General features: G+C 46.0%; 1 protein-coding gene across 1 annotated transcript in view; it reads right to left on the bottom strand.

Moving 5' to 3' along the window:
- The window catches only part of RIC8B (RIC8 guanine nucleotide exchange factor B), a 303,924-nt gene that overhangs the window by 224,310 nt on the left and 55,391 nt on the right, over positions 1-24,223 (bottom strand). The window contains exon 3 of the mRNA XM_069228354.1: positions 8,621-9,229. Coding sequence (XP_069084455.1) covers positions 8,621-9,229 — 609 coding nt within the window. The remainder of the gene's footprint in view (positions 1-8,620; positions 9,230-24,223) is intronic.

Here is a 24,223-nt window from a genome sequence, read left to right as displayed (position 1 = left end):
ACATCCGGACATGCCCTTGGCCACTTAGCGTGCTGCATCAAACACACAAAAGGTGAAAGGAGAAATACTTGCAAATAGTCTAACCACTTGCAATCCCTCGAGGTAGCCTTCAAGCCCATTGTTTTTCACCTACTGTGCCAGTCTAGACAGAGGTCCGCCTTATACAAATTGGTACTGACCATGCCCCTCACAGGAACAGTCCACCCTGAACTGCCAGATGAAGTGTATGCAATGGGTATGCTGAGACATGGGTCCAGTCTTCACTGTGCCCGGGAACCAAGCTGCAGATGACTGAAAAGGCTCAAATAGGCCAAAACCAGGGTTGGCTTGCGTCCTTTCCAGTTCAGACAGGATCTTTACATGACAGTTCCAGCTGGACTGTTTCTTGACACTTTAAGTTTCACAGCTACTCCACTTGAATCTCTCCAATGGTCATGTCTTAATGTGACAGGATTTGGAAATACTAAGTAACAAGACTGCTTTTTTGAACAAGATGGTTTCTTTCTGGTGTCTTTCCCTCTCCCATTTTAGCATACAGCTCTCTTTCCTAGAGCCCTATTTTAATTTTCTACCTTTCCCTTCGTATCTCGTTCCCTCTTTATTTTTCTGAGGCATTTACCTTAAACATATTAAGGTGAAAGTGTTGCCAGGTGACTTCACAAAGCTGCAAGGCTAATTTAAGGAATTCTGTAAATGGATGGGGGCGCAGGGAAGGAGGGTCGATTGTATAATGTGTTACAATACTGTAAGTCAGGACCTGTGGTGCGATCTATGCTGAAAGCTAAAGTAAAAATTACTGAACCACTAAAATAGTCTCTCAAGCAGTTCAATGGAAGCAAATAAGTGTGTGTGGAGGGAGGGGAATCCACCCAAACAGCCAATAAATGACAGTAGATGAGATATGAATGTTCTGCTGATTGAACCAATATGTAACTGACAACGTCTCAAGCCAATGGCTGAAATAAGCTAGTCAAATAAGCCACTGAATGAAAGAGATGAGCCTAGATCCCACTCTCTGCATATTGTATCCAGTAAGTCTGTTTGGCCTCTGTAAAAAACAGAACTAAAAAGGCAATCCCTGCAAAGAAAATTCATTGTGTTCTGATTTTTATGAAAGATTTAAAATTCTGAATTACGAAAAACATGATTAATGCCTCCAAAACATGGAAGAATGGAGAAAAGAGACCCTGATGAAATCTAAAAAGAGGACATAACATTTGTAGCAGAATCTTCATGCACCCGTTCACTGCATCAAACATTATTTTTGTCATTTCTAGATAGAAGCGGTTGGGGGGGGGGGGGGGGCATGCCTAGCTCAAATACTTCGCAACACTTATCAATCATTACTTCTATTTATGGATTCATTACTGTTTGAATGCTCATGTTCCTATGAGCTAATGAAGAAAAGCCTCAACGACTTAATTCAATCATAGGAGCCAGTCGGCTCTCGGAGAGAAAAAAATATTCATAATATATATATCTGACATTAACTTCAAGGTTAGACTGCTTAATGGGCATGGAATATAGATATTACAAGTGATGAAAGACACTATTGCACAGAATATGAAGCTTTCAGAACTAACATCAATTATGTCAGTGTGTCTGCCTATACTAAGCACTATACAAATACTACAGTCATCTGCGTGTATGATGGCACAAAACTCTGGGCACAAATCCTATAAAGAAATGTATGAAGACAAACACAGATTTATTGCTTAGTCAATGACTTTTCTACACTAGTTACTAAACAGTTTTAGAAAATCAAATTTGTTGACTTCTCTGGTAGTCTCAGTTTCAACGACTGTCTCTCGCTGACCCATTGCTCACTACCTCCTCTGACCTCTTCCTTCGTCATCTTTGCTTATCTCACCAACCATTATCTCATCTCCCAATTATACTCTCACTACGACACTAATCCGGTGTTTTCTCCACATCTCTCTCTCACCATCATTAACTCACCCTCACCTACCCTTATTCAGTTCTTCAGTATAACCCCCACATTTTTTTAAATAATCTTTTTATTTGTTTTTTGTTTTTCAGAAACGCAGAAATGCATCACTGGCGATAACCACCAGCCATAAGTATGGGAGTTAAAATTTTACAATTTCCACATTTAGTCACAGAAAAAGTGGTATTCCAAAAACTGCAATCATCGAACACATGCCCATCTTCAAGTGGCCCCCTTAATCTACTGCACTGGTGCTCACCCACCACACCTGCTACTGTTCACCCCTCTTCATCTGTTGACTCTCCTGAGGACTGGGTGTCCTCCTCTCCTCAAATCTAGTCAATAATGTTCCCCATTTGTGCAAGTCACCCTCCAATTTAGCATCTGTTTGTGTACCTTTAAGGCGAACCTCTTCAGCCACCGCCCATTCCCTCACATCCTTCTTCCAGTGGTCCACACTGGGTCCCATGTGTCCCATCCAGGTGATAGCCACCCTACGTTTTGCTAGTAGTAGTGTCAGTTGTGTAAACTTATACTTCATCTTTTTCCCTTTGTGCGATTGTACATCACCCAATAAACCCACTATAGGGTCCCGTTCTATACTTATCCCACAAGAGGCCCTCAAATGTTGGACCACAGACTTCATGAATGCCCTTACAGGTAGGCAGTACCAAGCAAGATGTACTAAGGTTGCATTATCTTCCGGACAGCGGTGACAGTTTGTCGACCTGGCAGGGTCCATCCTATGGAGTAGGACCAGAGTGATGCATGTACGATGTAAACAGTTAAAATCAGCCAACTTAAACCTGGTGTTACAAGACACTGTGTGCACAAACACATCTTGCTCCACCGTTTTTCTGCAATCGGGGTTCCCAGGTCTGTTTCTCATGCCACCCTGGCCAGAAATAAGGTTCTTGGGCTATCAGCTAATGCAGCCTTGTATAAATGTGATATCAAATGCCTTGCACCCCCAAGCTTCACCACTGCCCGGAATACCAGGAAGGAGGACAGTACAGCCGGATAGGTCGGCCACATCTTTTTAGCTATGTTGGCTATACTAGCATGCACTAGCATAACTGAACCTCCCCCAGAGCAAATACCTCAGACACAGCCTCATGGGAGAGAGATTCATCTGTGGAGTAAAGATCCCCTAGCGTTGCACACCCTCACTCCCTCCCTCACTCCCTTCCTCCCTCCCTCCAAGCCATTGTGTCCATCATCATGGCCAGTGAGTGAAAAGCTGGGTATCCCCAAAAATTAACACCCCCACCCCCAGGCAAACGGGGCTTTCTGTAAAATCACTTATACAGTCTTCTCTCATAATGTTGCTGTATGTGTAATTAGGTACAGGACCCTTTCTGTGGATCAACCACCTGAGTTTAAGAGGAGTAGCAACTCCATGGTTCGCTCTTTGTCCAGTAGTAGTGTCTTCTCCCAATTAGCCCCCTCTGCTAGCTAATGTGCAGCATGCTGGATTTGGGAAACGAGGTAACATCTTCCATTTGTAGAAAAGCCAGCTCCCCCTCCAGTGTTGGTAACTGCAAATGTTCCTGAGCCACCTTACATCTCCCACCCTTCCAGAGCAATGTCATGAGCAGTGAGTGCAATCACCTAAACACTGCCCTTGGTAAAGTATCGAGTGCATGTTGTAATGTGTAGAGACAGCTGGGGAAGAACACCATCCTTGCAACTGCCACTCGTCCAATCAAGGAGAGCAGGAGTTTATTCCAGAATTGCACTGATGCTCGTAGACCGTCAGTCCTTTTTTTCTAAATCATATTGTGTTCGCTGTTGGGAGGTGGACGCTATGATTGCACCCAGGTATCAGAACTTATCTGTCTCCTCCCATAGCGGGAGATGTGGTAGCGTTATGGGGTCCACCCTCACCAATCTTTCCAATGGAAACATCGAGGATTTGGTATGATTAATTTGTAGGCCTGTGATGTCCCCGAAAGTGTTCAAATAATGGAACAACATAGGCATCGACCCCCTCCAGGCGATCTCAGATAAAAGAGAGTATCGTCCTCCGATTTGACACCGGCTGGGTCGTATCTCCCACTACAATGCCCCAGCTCTCCAACAACTGCCTAAGCTGTATTGCCAAAGGCTCCATCACTAACACAAAGAGCAATGGGAACAAGTGACATTCCTGCCGTGTCCCCCTGTCCACCAGCACTGGATGTGAACACAATTGGCCAAGTTTGACTTTCTAGGTTCATTATACAGGAGCTGGATCCAGGATCTGAATCGAGGCCCAAATCTCATTGCCTCTGAGACGCTCTGAATAAATGGCCAGTCAACCGTATCTAAGGCTTTTGCTATTTTAAAAAACACCATCAACTAAACCATCCTGTGAGTCAGTCGTCCCATGCACCGCTTGCATGAGCCGCTACAGACTCACTGTTGTAATAATACGAGATATGAACCTACATTGGTCCTGTGATGCTATGTAGATTTGACCATGTTTGAGCGATTCCATTTTGTGTCCTGCAGCAGTTGCAGGGCAGTGCAGGTGTTTTTCCCTCACAGAAGTTGTTTTTCTCTTCACTAGTACACAGTCGGACGGACGTAACATCGTATGTGGGATGCGGACTCGTTAAGAGTTCACAAGGCTGAGACTGTTTTTCCAGAGGAATGTACGAATCTGTCTCAGAACAAACATGGGAGCCTGGCCAGCTTCTACGGGTGTTTTCCACACAAAGTACAGCCAACATTTAGTTTCATAACAGAGGGGAGGGGATTCTAGAACTCTTTTTTTGAGGTGTGTTAAGGTTAAAAAAAAAAAAAAAAAAATTAAAAAAAAAAAAAACGGGGAGACTTGGAGTTTCAGACAGGAGCTTGTCTGTGGAGCAGAAGCATTGCCCAGGATCTACTTGTGATCCCGATCCAGTCTACTGCCTGACTGATCTGAGGGCTTCTCTTGGGGAAGTGCCTTAATAAATTAATTATTCAGACTAAGAGTGCTGAATTCTTTTGGCATCATGTCCTCTTAGTTTAAATGAAAGCAATACAGGTCCACATGGACCAATCCCTCTATCACAGGTCGAAGACAGAGCGCCTGCAACTTACAAAGGATCTTAGCATCCATATTGATCATTGTAATCGGTCTGTAAGACGATCGGTCTGAGGAATCTGTACCCAGCTTTAGCACCACTGTTACTATCCTTCTCCCATGGACGGAGAAGGATGGACAGTGGCAATACTCCACACTCCCTAGCATTGAAATAAACCTCCAGTAGGCGTTGGGTAACATCTGCTGTACAGGTGCAGTAAAATTCTGCTGGGAAGCCGTCGCTCCCTGGAGACTCCCCATCCGACCCCGGCAAGCTACTCACTGCAGACCAGAACTCTTTTAGTATAACCCCCACATTGACTCAAAATATGACCCACAAATGGAACACAAACATGAGCTCCGAAGAGTCAACCCCTCTACAAATTAGTAAATTTGAAAGCGCTTGTCATGGTTGTTACTTATCCACCTCAAAGCACTCAATGAAGAGGTGACCAGAATGGTCCTCAGTTTCTTATTTTTGGGACAAGTCTACATTCATACAGTGCTTTTTGTTGCCCAGTTAAATTCTTCAGAGTAGTGAGGAAGAATCCCAATTCACACATGGCACTAAGACACAACAATGAACAAAGAGTGGCATAGTTTGAATATGCAATTCACTTGTGAAGTACTCACATTCTTCACACCTAATAACCCAATTTCTTACAGTCACTATTCAGTTATTTATATAGGCGTAGTAGAGCCTGTGACCATCAGCACCACGAGAATGTTCACCCAGTTAAGTTCCTAAGATGAAAGGTACTTCTATTACAAAGTGTAGGGTTCAGACAGAGGTTGGGTTTGGGCTGTTTAATGCTGTAGTTGCATGTTTGCAGCTCACTGATAAGATGCATGGTATGACACAGGAGTTACACTTACCCCCACATGACACAAGGCACTCAACAAACAGATTAAAGATTTATGATCTCTACCAGAAGCAAGCTGCACCATTATGCTGATGTTTGCAATATAGATGACTATTGTTATAACATCCAATAAAGAGAGCTACTTAAAAACCAATCTACTAACAACATTCCTCCACAAACCCAAATCAGATTACAATCTATGATGGAACTCTTTGGAACGTTACACCCTGTATGCTATGAATGTGGTAATTAGCAGAAACAGTTAACAATATTACCCTAAATGAAAATACTACAGTAGAGAATCAGATAGCCTACAAAGGAATCTAAAGATTTTAAAACAGTGTGGTTGGTATATCTAAATGGCAGATAGGGCTGGAAAGAGTTAGTCACACTTCTCGCTCTACAGAATATGCCACTGACTCAGACTTTGTCCAGTCTTACCTGAAATTAAATCTGACTCTACAGGATTTTTAAACATTCCATACGCTGCTTCTTATTCGAGACAAGAGTCAATAGCTGATGTTTCTTCTCCTGCACCGATATAAGCAGTCAATCGCATTATGTAAGCACAATAGAAAATGATTTAACAATCTAGTGGTTACAGGGCATTAGGGCAATACAGGAAATTATAATCTTTGCTATTTAAGTTTGTAAAAATCTTACTTCATTAAAAAGGACTTATTGAACCTTTCATATTACCGCTTTCTCTATTAGTCACAAGGTAGCTCATAAACGGAGAAATGCATTCCGCTTTCAGGTTTTGCCTAAGACAGCCCATGTGCTGTCTTATGTTGGACATATGGTTATCTTACAGTGGGCTTACAGCACATCCATTGCTACCATTTGTAAACTTCATTATCACTCTCTCTTCCTTGCTTCTTATTTGCTATCTATGTGGGGGTTCCTTCCTCTTCCTGGGTTTTTCCCTTCCATGGAGCATGAACGTATTACTATGTCCTTCCACTGCTTGCTTTCACAGGGACCACTTTTTTCTTTTTGTTTAAGAACTCTAGTGCATGTATTTTAACAATGTTTCCCTTGTGCGCTTCTCTTTCCACCGCCACACTACATGTTCCTATCTCTCTCCCTTTTGCTTCTCCCCCATTCTCACACACTTCCTTGTTGTCAACGTGCTTTCTCCTGCTCAATTCCCCCACCCACACACCCATTTTGCTTCGCCCCACCTGTGGCGAGGGTTGCTTCAACTCCTCCACCCCCACCAGCGCACCCCATACTGTTTACTCCATCCACTTTGTGGAAAAAAAGAACGTTTGTATGTTTTTTTTCTTTTTAGTTACTGTTTCAACTTGGATCAGAAAAGAAAAAAAAAATATGAACTTTTTCATTTTGTAGGCATGCGCTTACATAGTGCACACCCCTACAAAATGACGTAGCCAGCTACGTCAAAACCTTTTTTTTTTTTTAAGTTCTTTAGCTATGCTGCACAGCATAACTAAAACCACTGACAATGCCAATATGTCCCAAAAGTGAAATCTAGTGGCTTTGCCAATGCATGTTCCATTTGCTCTTGAGTAGATCGAATTAAGAGTGGAAACGAAGCAAGCATCCTTTAGGGGTCACACTAATGGCCCTTAAAGTAAAACAGTTAGGAGTGAAAGGGTTAATTTGAAAACATTGTCTCCTAAATCTGTGGCAGACTGGAGCCTCCTTCATTTGCTGGTGTTCTAGGAATGCTTTAAGTGACTTATCTAAGTGTGATATCGCTGTGAAGTCCATTAGACTGTTTCAGAAGTACAAGACCGACCACAGAAGGCTGTGCCATAAATAATAAAGTGTAAACTATTTATGTAGTAAATAACACATAGGGGGTCATTCTGACCCTGGCGGTAATTACCGCCATGGCGGAGGTCGGCGGTAGCACCGCCAACAGGCTGGCGGTGCACCGCTGGGCATTCTGACCGCGGCGGTTCAGCCACGGCCAGAAACGGAAAGTCGGCGGTGTACCGCCGACTTCCCGCTGCCCTTGAGAATCCTCCATGGCGGCGGAGCGATTCTGACACCCCCTACCGCCATCCTGTTCCTGGCGGGCCTCCCGCCAGGAACAGGATGGCGGTAGGGGGTGCCGCGGGGCCCCTGGGGGCCCCTGCAGTGCCCATGCCAATGGCATGGGCACTGCAGGGGCCCCCGTAAGAGGGCCCCACGAAGAATTTCAGTGTCTGCTTTGCAGACACTGAAATTCGCGACGGGTGCAACTGCACCCGTCGCACCTTCCCACTCCGCCGGCTCCATTCTGAGCCGGCGTCCTCGTGGGAAGGGTGTTTCCCGCTGGGCTGGCGGGCGGACTTTCGGCGGTCGCCCGCCAGCCCAGTGGGAAAGCCAGAATGACCGCTGCGGTCTTTTGACCACGGAGCGGTCTTTCGGCGGGAACCGCTTGGCGGGCGGCGACCGCCGTCTGCCGCAGTCAGAATCACCCCCATAGTGTGTTCCATTTTCAAAAGTAGCAAGGCAGGTCTTACAATTTTTCAACACACCAAGTATTATCATACACCTTGACAAGAGGTTGAAGTGGGAATACAGAAGTGCAGCCACTCAATGTCCCTGAGTATCTTACTCAGAAGTGTTGGTAGTCCCCATTATAATGGCTGCACACCTGAGGAAAAGTGCAAGTATTCTCCCTTTCAAACTGAAGAAGTGCAGGTCCTCAGCACCTGATAGAACTTGCCCATTAAAGCACTGAGAATAACATTTCAATGAAGAACATATAAAATTCAGGAAAAATTACAAAGTGAAGCTTACCTCACTGTGAACATTCCAGCTGTCGAGCGTGACATTGAAAAGGGCTTTCAGAGCCTCAATGGCACAGTCTGTGTCTTGACGCGACAACGGAGGTCCGTCAGCCCGAGGGGCTGCCTTGTACTTCTCCGTCCAAGTAATACCGAATGAACTTTCCAGGGCCTCTGTCAGCAGAGGCAGCGCCTGTAAATCCTGCCGTAGCTGCGTCCTAGTCTCTGTGTGCAAAAGTGACAGCAGGAACAAGAGGCGCAGGTTGAAGCATTTAATGACATGCACGGTTTCTTGGTCTTTGCATTTTCTCAGAAGGTTGCAAAGCATGGCAGCGATATTCAACTCCAAACTCAACTTCTGAGCCACCACACTGTTAAAAACGATGTTACAAAGACATTTTAGGGCTTCCACTATAACAGGAAAATTAGCCACCTCCCCTAGGGAGTCTTCTGAAGGCTCGAGTTTGGCAAGTCCCATTAGAATCTGCATGTTCTGCTTGGTGGTCACTGGTTCCAAAACCTTTTTATCCCGAGAGAGAATTCGAAGAGCCTCAAGGCAGAGTATCTGACAAGAAGTTCTTGTTCCCTTTTCGAGGAGATTCAAAACACGTTCACACAGTAGCTGCAAGAAAATATATAGATAAAGGTTATTCTGCATTTCACAAATCACCATCTGCATTTACAAAGGAGTCCTGCATCCAGTTTCAGACACCTGCATGACCCATGCATAGTATTCCACACAAAGTCAACATTAAAACAGTGTTTAAAAGTTACTTAATTAGGTAGTTCTTACAGGGAGCACACAATCAACACATTTATTTTTCAATAAACACGGTAATGGATGTATATGCCTTATAACATGTGTTTGTGTTCTTCATTTTTTCCCCCATATTAAATCTGCAAAGTAAAAAAAGTTCACGCTTGTCGGGTAATCGCAATGCTAGAAACTGCATAACCCTTCTTCCCCAAAACTCCTATTGCTAAAATGCTTGCTTACTTAGCTACATCCTTCATTACAAAATATAAAGCACCCTGAAATGGAAAAAGAAGGACTGGTTCAATCACACTGTAATAAACACTAAACTAAAAATTAGGTGGGACCATGCCAGAAGAATCCCATTCAGACTATTTCGGCTTTCTGGTCAGCAATAGTCTGCATTTTGTGTCTAGTAGTTTCCAGTTTTCCATAATACGGAAATGGAAGCAAGGAGGCTAGATTTAAAAGACAAAAGCCGTCATTGAACAAAATAAGCCCATGCTAACTGTTTTTCACAGCCTGTACATTGAGAAGATGATGAAGACCTAAAGGCAAGTCATTTATGCTCCTACAGTGCCTGTTGAGAAGCAATAACACACTCATCTTACGTTTAACTCAGGGCACAGATATAGTGGGAAGGGTCGAGAGGCTTGCAGGCCAACGAGACAAGGAGCTAGCAAGACAACATAGCCAGTTCAATATCCTAACCAGAAGAAGACTGAAAGAGAGAAGTTTCCAGGCATTTGAAAAATCTGAGTTTTGTAAAAATTGCAACAAATAAACTAGACTCATTTCTTAAAGAAATTAAACATTTAGGGCCTGATTCAGACCTTGGCGGGCGGCCGAGGCCGCCCGCCAAGGTCCCGCCGACAAATGACCGCACCGCGGTCAAAAGACCGCAGCGGCCATTCATACATTTCCGCTGGGCCGGCGGGCGCTCTCCAAAAGAGCGCCCGCCGGCCCAGCGGAAATGCCCCTGCAACGAGGATGCCGGCTCCGAATGGAGCCGGCGGAGTTGCAGGGGTGCGACGGGTGCAGTGGCACCCGTCGCGTAGTTCAGTGTCTGCATAGACACTGAAATACTTTGTGGGGCCCTCTTACGGGGGCCCCTGCAGTGCCCATGCCATTGGCATGGGCACTGCAGGGGCCCCCAGGGGCCCCACGGCACCCCCTACCGCCATCCTGTTCCTGGCGGGTCTGGATGGCGGTAGGGGGTGTCAGAATCCCCATGGCGGCGGAGCGCGCTCCGCCGCCATGGAGGATTCTGCAGGGCAGCGGGAAACCGGCGGGAAACCGGCGGGAGACCGCCGGTTTCCCGCATCTGACCGCGGCCGAACCGCCGCGGTCAGAATGCCCTGCGGGGCACCGCCGGTCTGTCGGCGGTGCTCCCGCCGACCCTGGCCCCGGCGGTCTCTGACCGCCGGGGTCAGAATGACCCCCAAAATCCTTACATACTTCATGGCCATTCCTATCATAACAGGTGACTTGACTTCCAACCTTGAGAATCTCTACTGGCAAATGACAGCCCATTTCAGATTCCCAACCAAAGCAGATTCCAGCAACACAGCATCTTGCAAAACAAAAGGTTCTCCCAATTCCTAAATAATTTAGGACTAATAGCTCTCAATGGTAGATTAAAAGAAGAAGATCAGCTCCCTCAAATTACCTAACAGCACTGTAAAAAGATTACACTTTAGTTTATGTGTCCAATTACCCTCTGCTGAGGACATGCTAAATAATCCAGTGAACCGTAGCTATATTCCACTTTTCACACCAACAAAATTTCATGAAGGACATCGGTTTAGACAACATCTACGAAGCAAACGAATCCACAAAAGATGAGACAACCTTGTGGCAAAATGGGAAGCCAGCAATCTAGCTAAACATTGTGTCACAGAGCATGGATTCGGAGGACTTCCACAGACTATTGGAAACCATTCTTGCCTCAGAATAGGGCACTAATAAATATCCCCAGGCCTAATTTAAATCACAAGCAGGGATATAATGCTTAAACAAAGAAAGTGCAGAGAAAAAGCTCACCAAAATGTAACCACATGAAAAACAACAAGCAGGAGAAAATTACCTAATTTGATAAAAATCCCATGATTGGACCCGAGGCACTTAGAAATGTGATTAACAAAACAAAAGTCGGCCACAGATCTGAGAGCCAATGTTTTCAAATAAACCCTTTGACTCCTAATTGTTTTACTTTAAGGGCCATCGGTGTCCATCCTATGAGATGCTTGCTTCTTTTCCACACTTCTGATACGTTTCTTAGTTAGGTCTACTGAAATGCAGTGGAACATGCATTGGCAAAGTCAATTGGTTTTGCTTTTGGGACCTGTTGGCATTGCCAGTGGCTTTAAATCATCACTGATGCTGTGCAGCATAGCTGAAGAATAAAAAAATTAAATAAAAGCTTTTGACCTGGCCGGCTATGTAATTTTGTAGGCATGTGCACTATGCATGCGTATGCCTACAAAATGACTACGCTGCTTTTTTCCCCCCTTTATAGTGACCGATCCAAGTTGAATCAGTAATGAAAATCGGAAAAAAAAAAAAAAGAGAAACGCACACACTAAAGTATTCTTTCTATTTATTTTTTTTAAAAGGGGGGGGGGGCAGCAGTACAGGGGCGCAAGTCGGGGGTTGTAGCAACACTGACCAGAGGCGAGGAGCAGCAACATAGGGGTGTTGGTGGGGGGAATCGAGCATGTAATAGAGAGCAACTTTGAACAAGGCCTTATTAAACCACAAAATCTAGATTAACCCTGGCTAGAGGTGCACTATATACCAAAACTCAAGGGACAGATAAATCAAAGTTCCATTTTGCATTACCTAAATAACGAATTTTAGGTAAATCGCTATTTAGGTAATGCAAAATGGAATGTAACAAAATAGCGATTCCCTAACAGCAATTACTTAAAATTTGCAATCGCTATTAGAGAATGAGACTCCATTCCTATGGGCCTGAAGGCCCCTAGGTGCGAATGGTTTTGCATTTCCTAGTTTGCTAATTCCTGTTAGGAATTCGCAAATTAGGAAATGCAAAACCAAGGGTGCTGAGGGCTTAAGGCCCTCTTTGATGCACCCCCAAAAAAACAACTGTGCACATGTAAAGCACACATATGCCCTATTGCCATGTGTGCGCTACATAGCACTTTAAAAAATGCAGTTTTAATGCATTTTTTTAAAACTGCAAATGGTTATCACCAACTTGGAGTTGGTGGTAATTGCGTTTCCTAAATGTCCAGTTCGCATTTAGGAAATGCTCGATATATGTGCATAGGGAATCACAAATAGGAATTCACAATTTGTAATTTCCTATTTAGGGAATCACAAATTGCGATTCCCTACTCGAGTCGCAATTTTAGTGAATCGCAAAAAATGGCGATTCCCTAAAATAGGACTGTGATGCCTTTCATACACTGTGAAAGGCTATTTTGCATTCGCAAACTGTGGAATTTACCGATTCTCACCATTAGCAAATGCTAAATCCTTTGATACATCTGGCCCCTAATGACAGAAAGATATGTTGGCTTTTAGTAAGTAAGTCTGATATGTGGGGCAAGTATGCAGTAAACTAATGGAGGAGCGAGGGGTACACTGATTATAGTATAACATAGCATCCCTACTTAATGTAAACAACCTTACGTACGATAGCCCAAAGTCATGGAATTTTTAACAAGAGCCTATTCTTTAGTATAATTTTGATGATGTTAGTAGTTGTTATGGGCATGAGATGTTTTATTACTTTGCTACCACAGTGCCAAGATTAATCATAGGTTATGATCCTTACACAGACAAATGAAGGTGGAGAAACATTAAAAAGAAAAGAAGGATAAGGATAAATTAACTTATATTAGACCAGTTGTATACAATTCAATTTGGTACAAACCTTAATGGATAAACAAACGACTACCATAAATCATGTAAGACTATAAAGTATACATCATGGTATAGCCAATAGGGTTTCTCTTATATAGGCATGCTTTCTTGTAATGAAAGTAAAAAACAGCCAGCACGGGTCTTTTGTGCACCGTGACGAAACCCTTTAATACATTTCACACAGACCCTTGCACTTGTTGATCACACTCCATTGCATGGGGGGCAAACAAATAAAAAATATGGTGTTAGGAGATTACAGACCATAGCACTTAACCTACAGGGTTACAGGAGAAAGTTATGAGGGTCACCTCTATAGCCCAATGGCTGCAGTGAAACTATTAATAACATAAGGAGTTGTTAAAAGTAGAAATGTATGCGACTGGTGATGCAGGAAGAAGTTTACAGGCATGCCTTACTTTTAGAGGCAGCTGAGCCCCAGTATGGTAACCTAGTACAGCACACTTGGTCCTCTGACTATGTGACTACAAGAGACACCCTCTTTAAACACAAATGCTGTTTCTGTGAAGAGGTGTTTGGAGTCACCACATCTACCTGCCAGTAGACCACTTAGTTGTTGCAACTTATATTACTATGATTGCAAGGTAAATATTGGGCAAGTCTTTTTGGAGAGGTTGCCACATAGCACTAACCTGCCTGACAGTAGCAGGTGATCTGAAGGAACTTGAACATTTATCAGTGACTACAGGACAAAGCTTGGCCAGTCAATGGGAGAAGTCAAGAGCTAATTTGTAACAACTTGCAGTTAATGTAAAAGAGAAAGTATTGTCTACTGGATGAATGCCATTCTCAAGACAGGTATGAGAAATACAAAACTAATATGCCAGACACCCAATTGGTGCAAAAGTGCACAGGTGAAGAGACATGTATCTTTATGGAACACCAACTAAATCGTAAGTACATTGGAGGGAACAAGGCAGTGCCTTCAGGCTTGTCAAAAGTAAGGTCTGTAGTTGACTAACATGACAACTCTAACTGCCTTTTACCAGATCTCTAACACTTGAAAGTTAGTGGATTCAGCATACCTTTTTGGCACCATACAATAGTATAATGTATTCCAGAATACAGACTAAAATAATTCATGAAACAAACAAGAAACATTTATGAGTGAGCTCACTCACCAAATACTTTCAACTACAAAGGTGATACCTAACCTTGCAGTAGCTGCTAAACGCTGAAATACATACATAAAAGAACATTTGAGAACAAAAACAGGAGCTGAAAAGATTAGAGCATATCCACCCATCGCATAAGCTGCCAATCAAAACGCAGACAAAACCATGTCTACAGTATGGAAAGAATAATGATTTACTTGTTGTACGCATACATTAATCCAGTAACCAAGACCAATATATATCTGATACATACAGATATCATATGTATGACAAGTGGATTGAGTATACGGCACTTGAGAGCCATTGAGACTCAAAAAAGGACCAGCAACCAGGAGAGGCGCTAGCTACCCTTTAAAAGCTAAACACCAGAGAATCCCCTGGTTGGCACATACAAACTTGCATAACAGAATTGGAAAGAATAATGAAATTCACGAGTTTAAAAAACAATTGCAACAAAGAGGCAACCTGTTAGGAGGAATTTCTTGAAAAATGGACTTCCAAAATCATAGACAGAACTAGCTTGTGGGGCTGGGCTGGAACAGGCTCATCAGGTGCTCCCACATTCCATATAGCAAAAATTGCAGCGTAAATACATTCAGACCCCTTGCAATCGGGTCGGCAGCTATCCGCTCAACATGGCCGACGTAGAATCCCTCACTATTCCTGTTAGGGAAAGAGAACAATAAACAAATACTATCCATCAACCATAAGAAGAAGTCGTGGTCATCTTTACTCTCTTTAAACCTCTATAATACTACCAATACCACTGTAGAAATCTTATTTGTTAAAGTGTAAGAAATAATCCTCAGTTAATATCAGAAAGCCACACAATCATCTTTGTACAAGTATATGCAAATGACACAGGGTCTAATTCACAAAGGCCCTCCCTAGTCGCCTCGGAGGCCCTGCAGTCGCAGCAGGGTCCCCACAGTCCATACAGTGGAGGTCCCACTACAAGTGCAGGACCCCAGCCGTGACTGGGGGACCTATGCCACAACTGCAGATGCCCTTTGTGAATTAGGCCTGCAGTGAAGAAAAAGGAAAGCCTACCTTAAATTCACCTCATTGGTAAAGAAGCTGAACATCACATTGCTTAATTTGATACAAATGCGAATAGCTCAAAAAGGTAGATCTCACATTTGATGGAAGAACTACCCTGAAAACCTTTTTAAACAACTGAGAAGACAACAGGGATCCTTCAACCACAAACGTTATGCTGCTAATATTTACAAGCCTGGTAATCAAACAAGTGAACTTTTTCCAGCCACAACTTGTAATGAATAGTCAATGATCAATGACTGAAACAGACTGTCACGTAGACAAAATCCTATCAACTATGAAGAGACATCATTTACACTCTATAGGGATTTTTTCAGAAGCACTGAGGAAAGAGGAGTCAGATGACTCAAATTGTTTCAGTCAAAGCTTTTTACTGCTGCTGTCCTTGGACTTAACATTACTATTGAGGCCAAACCGTTGCACCAAATAAATCCTTTTAGCACTTGACCATCAGGGAAGTGAAGTTAATTAGTCCAAAGTTTACTCAGGGGTGAGGTGCAGGGTGAAAGACCCGGAACTCAATGAACAAACTAATGTCAGTAATATAATGTCCAGCAAATGCAATCTGAAAAAGAAAAAGTTCACTTAAGTCACACACAGCATAGCTCTTTCCACAACATTACATAAGGGGAAAATGACCTTGGGCATTACCATCACTCTTGGATTATTGGGGATACAGCTCAGGCTGCTCTCCAGTGGGAAACACCTGTAAGATATTTCTTGCGTGACAGTCTCAAATAGTCTCTCTGATGCCCCCTGGCAGCGGCGTGCTGTTCAGGAAATCTTGGAGGCAGAACAGTAACCAAACTGGCTATAAATCAGTTCAGAAATTACTATCACTGGGAAAACAGCTTATGGTGCTCCTCTGACACAAACCCGTAAGATACTCCTTGTGTCACAGTGTCATCTTATCAATTCCCCTGGCAGGGATGTGTGGTTTAGGAGGTGTTGAAGCTTGCAGGGAACTGACCAGGTCATGGATCATTTCTGGCGATTCTCATCTGCCCCTTGAATTGCAAACTACCTTTTATTTTCATTTGTGTTGCTAAGTAGGACAGTCAGTTCTTGAGATTTTCTGGTGTTTTAGCACAACCTCAACATGGTGTGCACTGGACAGCCAATTCAGCATGGAGGACAGGAAACTCACCCTGACTCCACAAACTCACCTACCGTGCTGGTAGGGTATTACAGGTAAGCAGATGTAGTGCCAGAAATAGTCAAGGAGGCATTGGTGGAATTGCTTTGTTTGCACCTTGGCAAATCTTGCAGCTTAAGGATTTTCCTTACATCCAGACACAAACCACTACCATAATAAGCTAAGTGCCCAATCCTGGCTGTAATTGTGAGTACTTAGATCCCAATGCTGTCGATGCGGTTACCCTCCTGCACTCCTACTTCTCCTTTGTGAGGAATGCAGACTACAATCTGGTTTCTGTAGTACCTTGTGGATTTTTGAAGCTTGGGTGTTGCAAAGGAACTTGGACAAAGGAAGGTTCCTCATTATCTCCATCCACGGGGGGCACACATCCTGCTCACACTGTACCTTAACTTTAGGGATTCTTTTACCTCTCCCTCCAAAAGCAGAGCAGATCCATCCCTGGTGATGCAGTGGACAGCTTGGCATCTCCTGTCTTGGGGTATTCATCGCCCCTCTCCTGAGCGACATCTATATGGTGCAAGGGCATGCACCATTGGCCCTCCTGGGCAGTGAATCAGCTCTTTTCCTCAAAGTAAAGTAAAGTAAACCAAGCCTTTTCTGGCAGTCCTGGTTGAACAGGCAGGTTTCTGGTCCCAAAAAAGTCAAGGGGAGTTGGCTGAGGATACCCCAAAACTGGAGCCCAGAAAGTTCCTCTGCACCACTGGAGTGAAGACCCTGGCGACACTGGCTGGATGTTTCTACCAAATCTTTACACTAAAGTGGCAGACAGTAGTTGTGTATGCCAACAGTGACTTCGAGGCTAAATCTGGACAGATCATCCCCCCTTGCTCAATCAAGTCACACTGATCCGGCGAAGATCTTTGCTAAAATGTGCAGGCAGGAAGGTGGGGTGGCACTGGTAGCCTCCAGTCAAGACAGACCCAGAGGAAAATGGAGAGTGTCCCACTCAACTATCATTTAACGTGTGGTGGCAACTCTTTCTTAGAACAGTGGAACCGGGAAAGGACGGGGAAATGTCTCGCTTCAAATGGATGATATGAGTCCTGTTCTCCACACCAAGACGTCCGACCCACTGCAAATGGCACCTTGAATGCCCTGGAGGAGCCTGTAAATCAAATCTTTGATCTGAGCGGTCTCCAACCCTCCATCTTATGTACAATGTAGATGTGTCAGGGGGACGAGGCCAATTCGGTCAACATGGTGGACGAGTTCTGAAAATGTTTTGTCCTTTAGCTTGCACAATTGGCCAAAATCAGAGTCAGAGACCTGCCAAAACTCCTGCAAAGCCACCTGGGGCCACTGATCAGAGCACCATTCTGAGCCATTTGGAGTTCCCTGGCAGCTGCAAGCCGCACAGTACAAGGAATCAACCGAGGCAGCACCTGGGCGGCTCCCTGACCACATGCAGCCTCCTGCCGACTGGCCTGCTTGAGAGTATCGCAACCAGCAGAGAGCTCAGTGAGGAAGAACGCTGAGTGCTCAGACTGCCCACCCAACCTCCAGATGGGCCCCGCATTGCAGAACCATTACCAGGCCCCATGGTTAGCCGCGCGTAAGGTGGGCCTTGCGCAATGCCAGCTCAGGGCACTGCAACCCACGGAGCTAGCCTCGGGGGGAAGAGATTTCTATGGGGGACCCCAGCTGGGCTTGGAGGGCTCCTTTTGATCCTGCCGACCACACCTGAATCAGCTCATGTCGTAGGCGCTGGACAGCATGCTCGGAGCAGGAACTATTTTACCGGACTGATTCACAGGCCTACTATGCCCAACAGCACCGGCTGGCTCGAGGGGAACATGCTGGCCACTTTTCTCCTAGACTTATACCAAACCCTTGGCAACAAGACCACCCCCCCTGCCCAGTGGCCCACTAAATGCACAGAACAGGCCTATCATCCCCACTGAAAACCAGGAAGGCCTACAGCTGACGGCAAGGCCAGATATTGCTGGGGACAATCACCCAACAGCTCCCAGGCCCCTAGACATAACAGCTCTGGGCCTACCACAGAGGAGATGAGCCATACACCCTTGCGGGATGCAAATGACATGGGGGTGGGGGGGAACAGGCGGGTGGACCCAGCTCAGGGGGGAACAGACTTTACATGGAGCTTGGGCAGAGCGCTGTCCCTTCCCCAGCACTACCCACCACTGCTACACTGGCCTTCTCTGTGCCCCCAGGAAGTACACCCCAGTGCCTACGCAACAGGCCTCCTGCTCGACATAATGCCGCCGGGCCCAGGGAGATCTTGCGGGCCCCTGGCACTTGAACAGTCCTCCCCCACAGCGGGATCTACCGCACATTGGATTGGTACGACACTCATCCTGGACTTTGCTCAGACCATTTAAGGATCACAAGGAGAGCCTATGCCGGAGAGGAGCCCCACACTCTACGTTTCTTCTGAACACTGCACTGGGAAACCGAAGTTGACACAGTTACCTCACCTGCAGAGATGGCAGAGGGTGGCTGGGGACGGCTCCTACTCCCAACTCTGGGGCCCTCTGCTTCCTCTCCATGTCAGATAACCAGGATCAGGCAATAGCAGCTACTGAACACTCCAGAGTCTCCATGGAAATCAGATTCGGAACGCTAACCAGTAACCTGAGCTTTTTGGGTGATTTCGCAAGTTGGCAGACATAGTAATGGACGGAGAAAAGACCCTAGCTGCCTTACAACCCTTGGTAACCGACAACCAGGCGGCGATCTCAGATCTACAAAACAGAGTCCAACAACTTGACAACTGAGCAGAAGACACGGAGGGGCACTCTCGGAGGAACAATATCCAGATTCTGGCTCTGCTGGAGGGAGCCAAGGGACAAGACCCACTTTCCTATCTGGAAGCTTGGTTCAAGACGTTCTCCCTGATGGAGGAATCTTACCCCGTCCTACACAGTAGAGAGCCCACAGAGTCCTGGCTCGCCGCAATCCCCCAGATGTTCCCCATACTGGCAAAGCTCCTGCACTTCCAGGATGGAGATGCCTTACTGCAAGAGGCCAGGCAAGCGGGTCCACAGACTGTGAAGGAAAAAACAGTTATGTTGTTTCCTGACTATGGCCGAGAAGTGCAACAACAATAGCCCTCCTTCCTGGAGGTCACGCATCGCCTCTGCCAGCTGGGGGTCCAGTATTCGTTATTCTTCCCCGTAGGTCTGAGGATCATTCCCAACAGAGCAACTACATTGTTTAAAGACTATAAAGATGCCTGGGACTGTGTAGACCAATACAGTGGCGACCACCTCCCGCAGAGACCTGGACACCCCCACCCCCTGAACTCATCACACCCACAATGATGCCACAAGGGTAAACATGAGTAAACACTGTTCTCTGTCCCTCTTTGTCTGCCTCCCCAGACCTTGAATGAATTATAGCAGACTATAAAAAGACACTTGAAGCAGCAGCAAATCTTGGCTCCACTACAGGGTATGATGATGACTCCACTGCCTCTGACATCATTCAACAGGATTCGCAGCCTCTCCCATCAGTGACCTCGCAGACAGCAGGCAACCCTGTTTGACTATTTTGAAGTTATCACTACCCTAAGTCATTTCTAACTTGATAAATGCTATGTAACCTAACATCTCCACAATACCATCGGGTAGACTCTCTGCAACACGCATGCGCAGTCCCACACGTCGACATCAGCATGGCACTCAACGTCCCACTCAATTTTGACTGAGGCCTCTACTCAAACTCTTCCCCCTTGGCCGCCACAGCCTCCTGACCGCCCTTATCCTGGGAGTCTCCAGTGGTACCTAGAGGTCCTGCATAACCCCATTCCCATGATGTGCGCTGGGGCCATCTCTTTGCTATTCCCGGGAGTGACACACTCTTCACCTTGTTACACAGGGAGTATTGGACACATCACCTTATCACATGACTAGGCCACACCCCCATTTAACTATAGTGATCACCTTTACACAATGACCAATTTGGGCATATCACTGGTTGTGGTAGGCTCCAACAGTTGTTTACCTAAAGTTTTACCCCGTTTAGACACTCCCTTCCTTCTTCCTCTACACATAGCCGAGGCAAAGGGCTCCACACACTTGTGCAAGTGCATGGGTAGGTCCCGCAGATGAGCTAGAACTGATCCCCTCCCCCCCCCCCAACTCATTCCTCCCTGATCCATCCCACAGCCACCTTCATGGCACCACCAACAGACATTAGATACCTTACCCTTAACACACAAGGGATGCACACAGCTAAAAAGCGGTATGCCATCTATTTCTATGCTAAGCACCTATGGGTGCACATTGTCCTCCTCCTGGAATCCCACACTACTGCTGAGAAAGTACGGCACCTGTGCAAGCAATGGAGAGACACACTCCATACCACTACCTACTCGGCGTACGCACGTGGCATCCTGATATGGATCAGACTTGGTGTCCCCTTTTAGGAAACCTGTGTTACTGTGGCCAGAGATGGCAGGTATGGTCACCTAGATGGCTGATCCATCCTTATTGGCAACATTTATGCACCCAACACAGAGCAAGGGACCTTTTGGAATACTTTCTCTGCTGACTTGGCCCAGAAAAAGAAAAACAGGTGCTGTGGATCCTCTGCAGAGATTACAACATTGTGTTGGACCCATTCCTGGACAGATCCCACTGCCATGCCCCCTCCCCAACCCCATGCATGCAGCCAAAATTTGGCACTGGTCCTTAGCCGATGCATAGAGATTACAACATCTGAATACTAAGCTAAATTCCTTTAACTCCATCCCTCACAATCTCTGTGATCAGCTGGACCAATTCCTATGCTCAATCTCTGTGATACCCCTCGTACGGCGCTCAGATTATCTAAGGTGTATAATTCCCAACCATAATGCTCATGTGGTGGACCTTAGATGGCTGCCACCACATCCCCCAACACTGGGATAGCTCCTTCCCCAGCCTGGAGGACCCAGTCTTTCGCATGTAGCAAGCGGCACACATCCATCAAAACTTCGTAGAAAAACACAATACAGCCACCACCAGAACTATAGAATGGGGTGCATTTAAAGTAGTAACCATGAATATGTTTATACAGGAGATAATTGGAGTCCACAGGATCTTAGAAAGAAAAATAACTGAAGCCAAGAGTCATCTTGAGGATTTGGGGAAAAAGGCAGACCATGACCCAAATGTTGCCTCAACCTGCACAAAAACGAATTATGCCGCCCTACTCGAACGTCTCAGACGTTTTAACTTAACAGTCCGTGCGGCCAAGGTCTACAGAGAAGGAGACAAATATGGGCGCTTGCTCGCCTGGCTTGCTAATCAGGACCCTTACGCTGGCCCCATCACAGAAATCCGGTAGCACTCTGGCACATTGCTGCGTGCCTAGGACGAGATTCTGCTGGAGTTCCACACTTATTCTGCTGTCTGGCAGGCTCACATAGATACCGCTCCAACCGTCACACAAGTTTTCCCTGCAGATATAGCTCTCCCATTTATTCCTACAGCTACTAGAATGATCTTAGATGCCCCAATATCAGTGCAGGACGTGACACATTCCATACCGGACCTAGCGCATAACAAGGTCCCCTGCCTTGACAGCCTCCCCCTGGAGTACTAGGTCACTTTCTCTACATTCCTCGCACCCCCTACTCAGCTCTCCCAATCACTTCAGGAATCTCTCCTGGTCTCTATCCCCAACGCGAAAGAAGACCCCACACACATAGGATTATACAGACCCATATTAGGCACCAAATATAAAATACTGGGTAAACTCATTGCTAACAGGTAGTCTCAGGTAGTCCTGGAGCTTATACATGTACACCAGAATGGGTTTGTCCCTGGCCGCAGCACATCCCTAAACTTACAACGCCTCTTCCATATAAAATACCAGGTCCAGGACCGCTTTCCGAATGCTGTTTGTCTTATACGGGACCTAGAGAAGGTGCTTGATATGCTGTCCTGGGATTACCTCTTTCTTGTGCTTGCCCGCATGGGCTTTGCAAAACTCCTACTTGCGTACACTCGACTGCTTTATAAGAATGCTACATCATGGATCTTTTTCGGTCTGTCGGAGTACTTTGCAAGAGTGTCCACTCTGCCCTGCTCTTTGCGCTAGCAATGGAGCCACTGGCCATCCAGCTTCGAAGGGAAGACCAAACATGAGGCATTCCCTTAGCAGACACATGCCATATCACTATAGTCAGACGACTTGCTACTATATCTCGGAGACGTGACAACGGATCTCAATTCACTTCATGACGCTTTATCCAACTTTGCCAAAGCTTCAGGTCTGCTGGTTAATTGGACTAAGTCAGTGATCTATCCACTCTTTCCCAGCCAACCACCTTACACTGTACACTTCAGAGATGTCAGGAGGCGATCCGCTACCTAGGCGTCTGACTGTATCACTCTCCTCTTGATCTGTATGAAGGGAATCTATGCAGAGTCCTGGCAGGCATCCGGTCTCAAGTCAGCTTCTGGCAATCCCTCATCCTTGCCCCAATTGGAAAAATAGCCCAGGCTATTCTACCTCAGCTGTTATATTACTTTGCCAACCTCCCGGTCACCCCCACCTGCGCTCATTCTTCAAAGTCCCATTTTAAGAACATCCAGTTCTTCATGTTGCACAAAGCATATTTAAGCCCCGTCCAGCTGAATTGCAATTACTCTGATGCACATGCTACCTGCTTTCGTTGTCATGTCCCAGGTGCTGACCTCAGGCACATACAAAGGTCCTGTGTAGCTCTGCGGGACTATTGGCATGCGATGCCCACTACCCTGTAAGAGGTCATGGAGCACACGGATATTCACACATGGGACGCATGCACATTCGGCTGCTTCAAGCTCAGTAAGCAACACAAAGGTGGTCAATATGACCTTGGCGGTCAGGTTACAGTCACACCGGCAATGGCGGTAGTACCGTCGCCAGGCCGGCGGTAATGACTGCCAAATAATGACCATGGCGGTGATCCCTCCCATAGACAGCCAATGTACCACACCAACCGCCAGCGCGTTATGAACACTGAACACGGTGGTAGCCACCTACAGGTAGGCAGAAGACTTAAGTCTCTGCCCACCGTATTATGACATAGCACACCGGAAGGATTTCCAGGGCGGTAGCAACAACACCAAAAGCCTGGCGGAAACACATCATATAAAAGGAGACACTCCCCTCCAGGGACAGACAGGAGTTGGCGGCTTCCATGGAACCCGAACTGCAAGTCTTCCTGATGCTGATGAGCAGAGAAAGCTAGGACACATACCTCTGTTCCAACCACTGTACTCTTGTTGGATGAATATTCAAAATGCAAAAACATACAAAACTGCATATATAAATACACGCAGGCCCAAAGTCACAAATGTCCACAGGGCAAAGTCCAATCTCCAACTTGACTCTGGACAACATCGGTATTCCAATATTCAGGGGCATCATGTTGGTAATGGGCAGGCACCTCAACAGGGGGGGGGGGGGGGGGGGGGGGGGGGGAGAGGGAGTGCGTGGGCATATCATTTGGAGGGGGCTCCCTGTCCACTGGTTACTGAGGGGGGCTTCTTGGGCTCAGTTTTGGCTGGGGCCTCCTTGGGCTCAGTTTTGGCTTAGCTGGGGCCTCCTTGGGCTCAGTTTTGGCTTGGCTGGGGCCTCCTTGGGCTCCCTTACGCCTGGGGCCTCCTTGCCCTTGGTTTTGGC

This window comes from Pleurodeles waltl, chromosome 4_1, assembly GCF_031143425.1.
Source record: "Pleurodeles waltl isolate 20211129_DDA chromosome 4_1, aPleWal1.hap1.20221129, whole genome shotgun sequence".
In the NCBI taxonomy this organism is placed as follows: domain Eukaryota; kingdom Metazoa; phylum Chordata; class Amphibia; order Caudata; family Salamandridae; genus Pleurodeles; species Pleurodeles waltl.
This window is presented reverse-complemented; position numbering and strand designations above follow the sequence as displayed.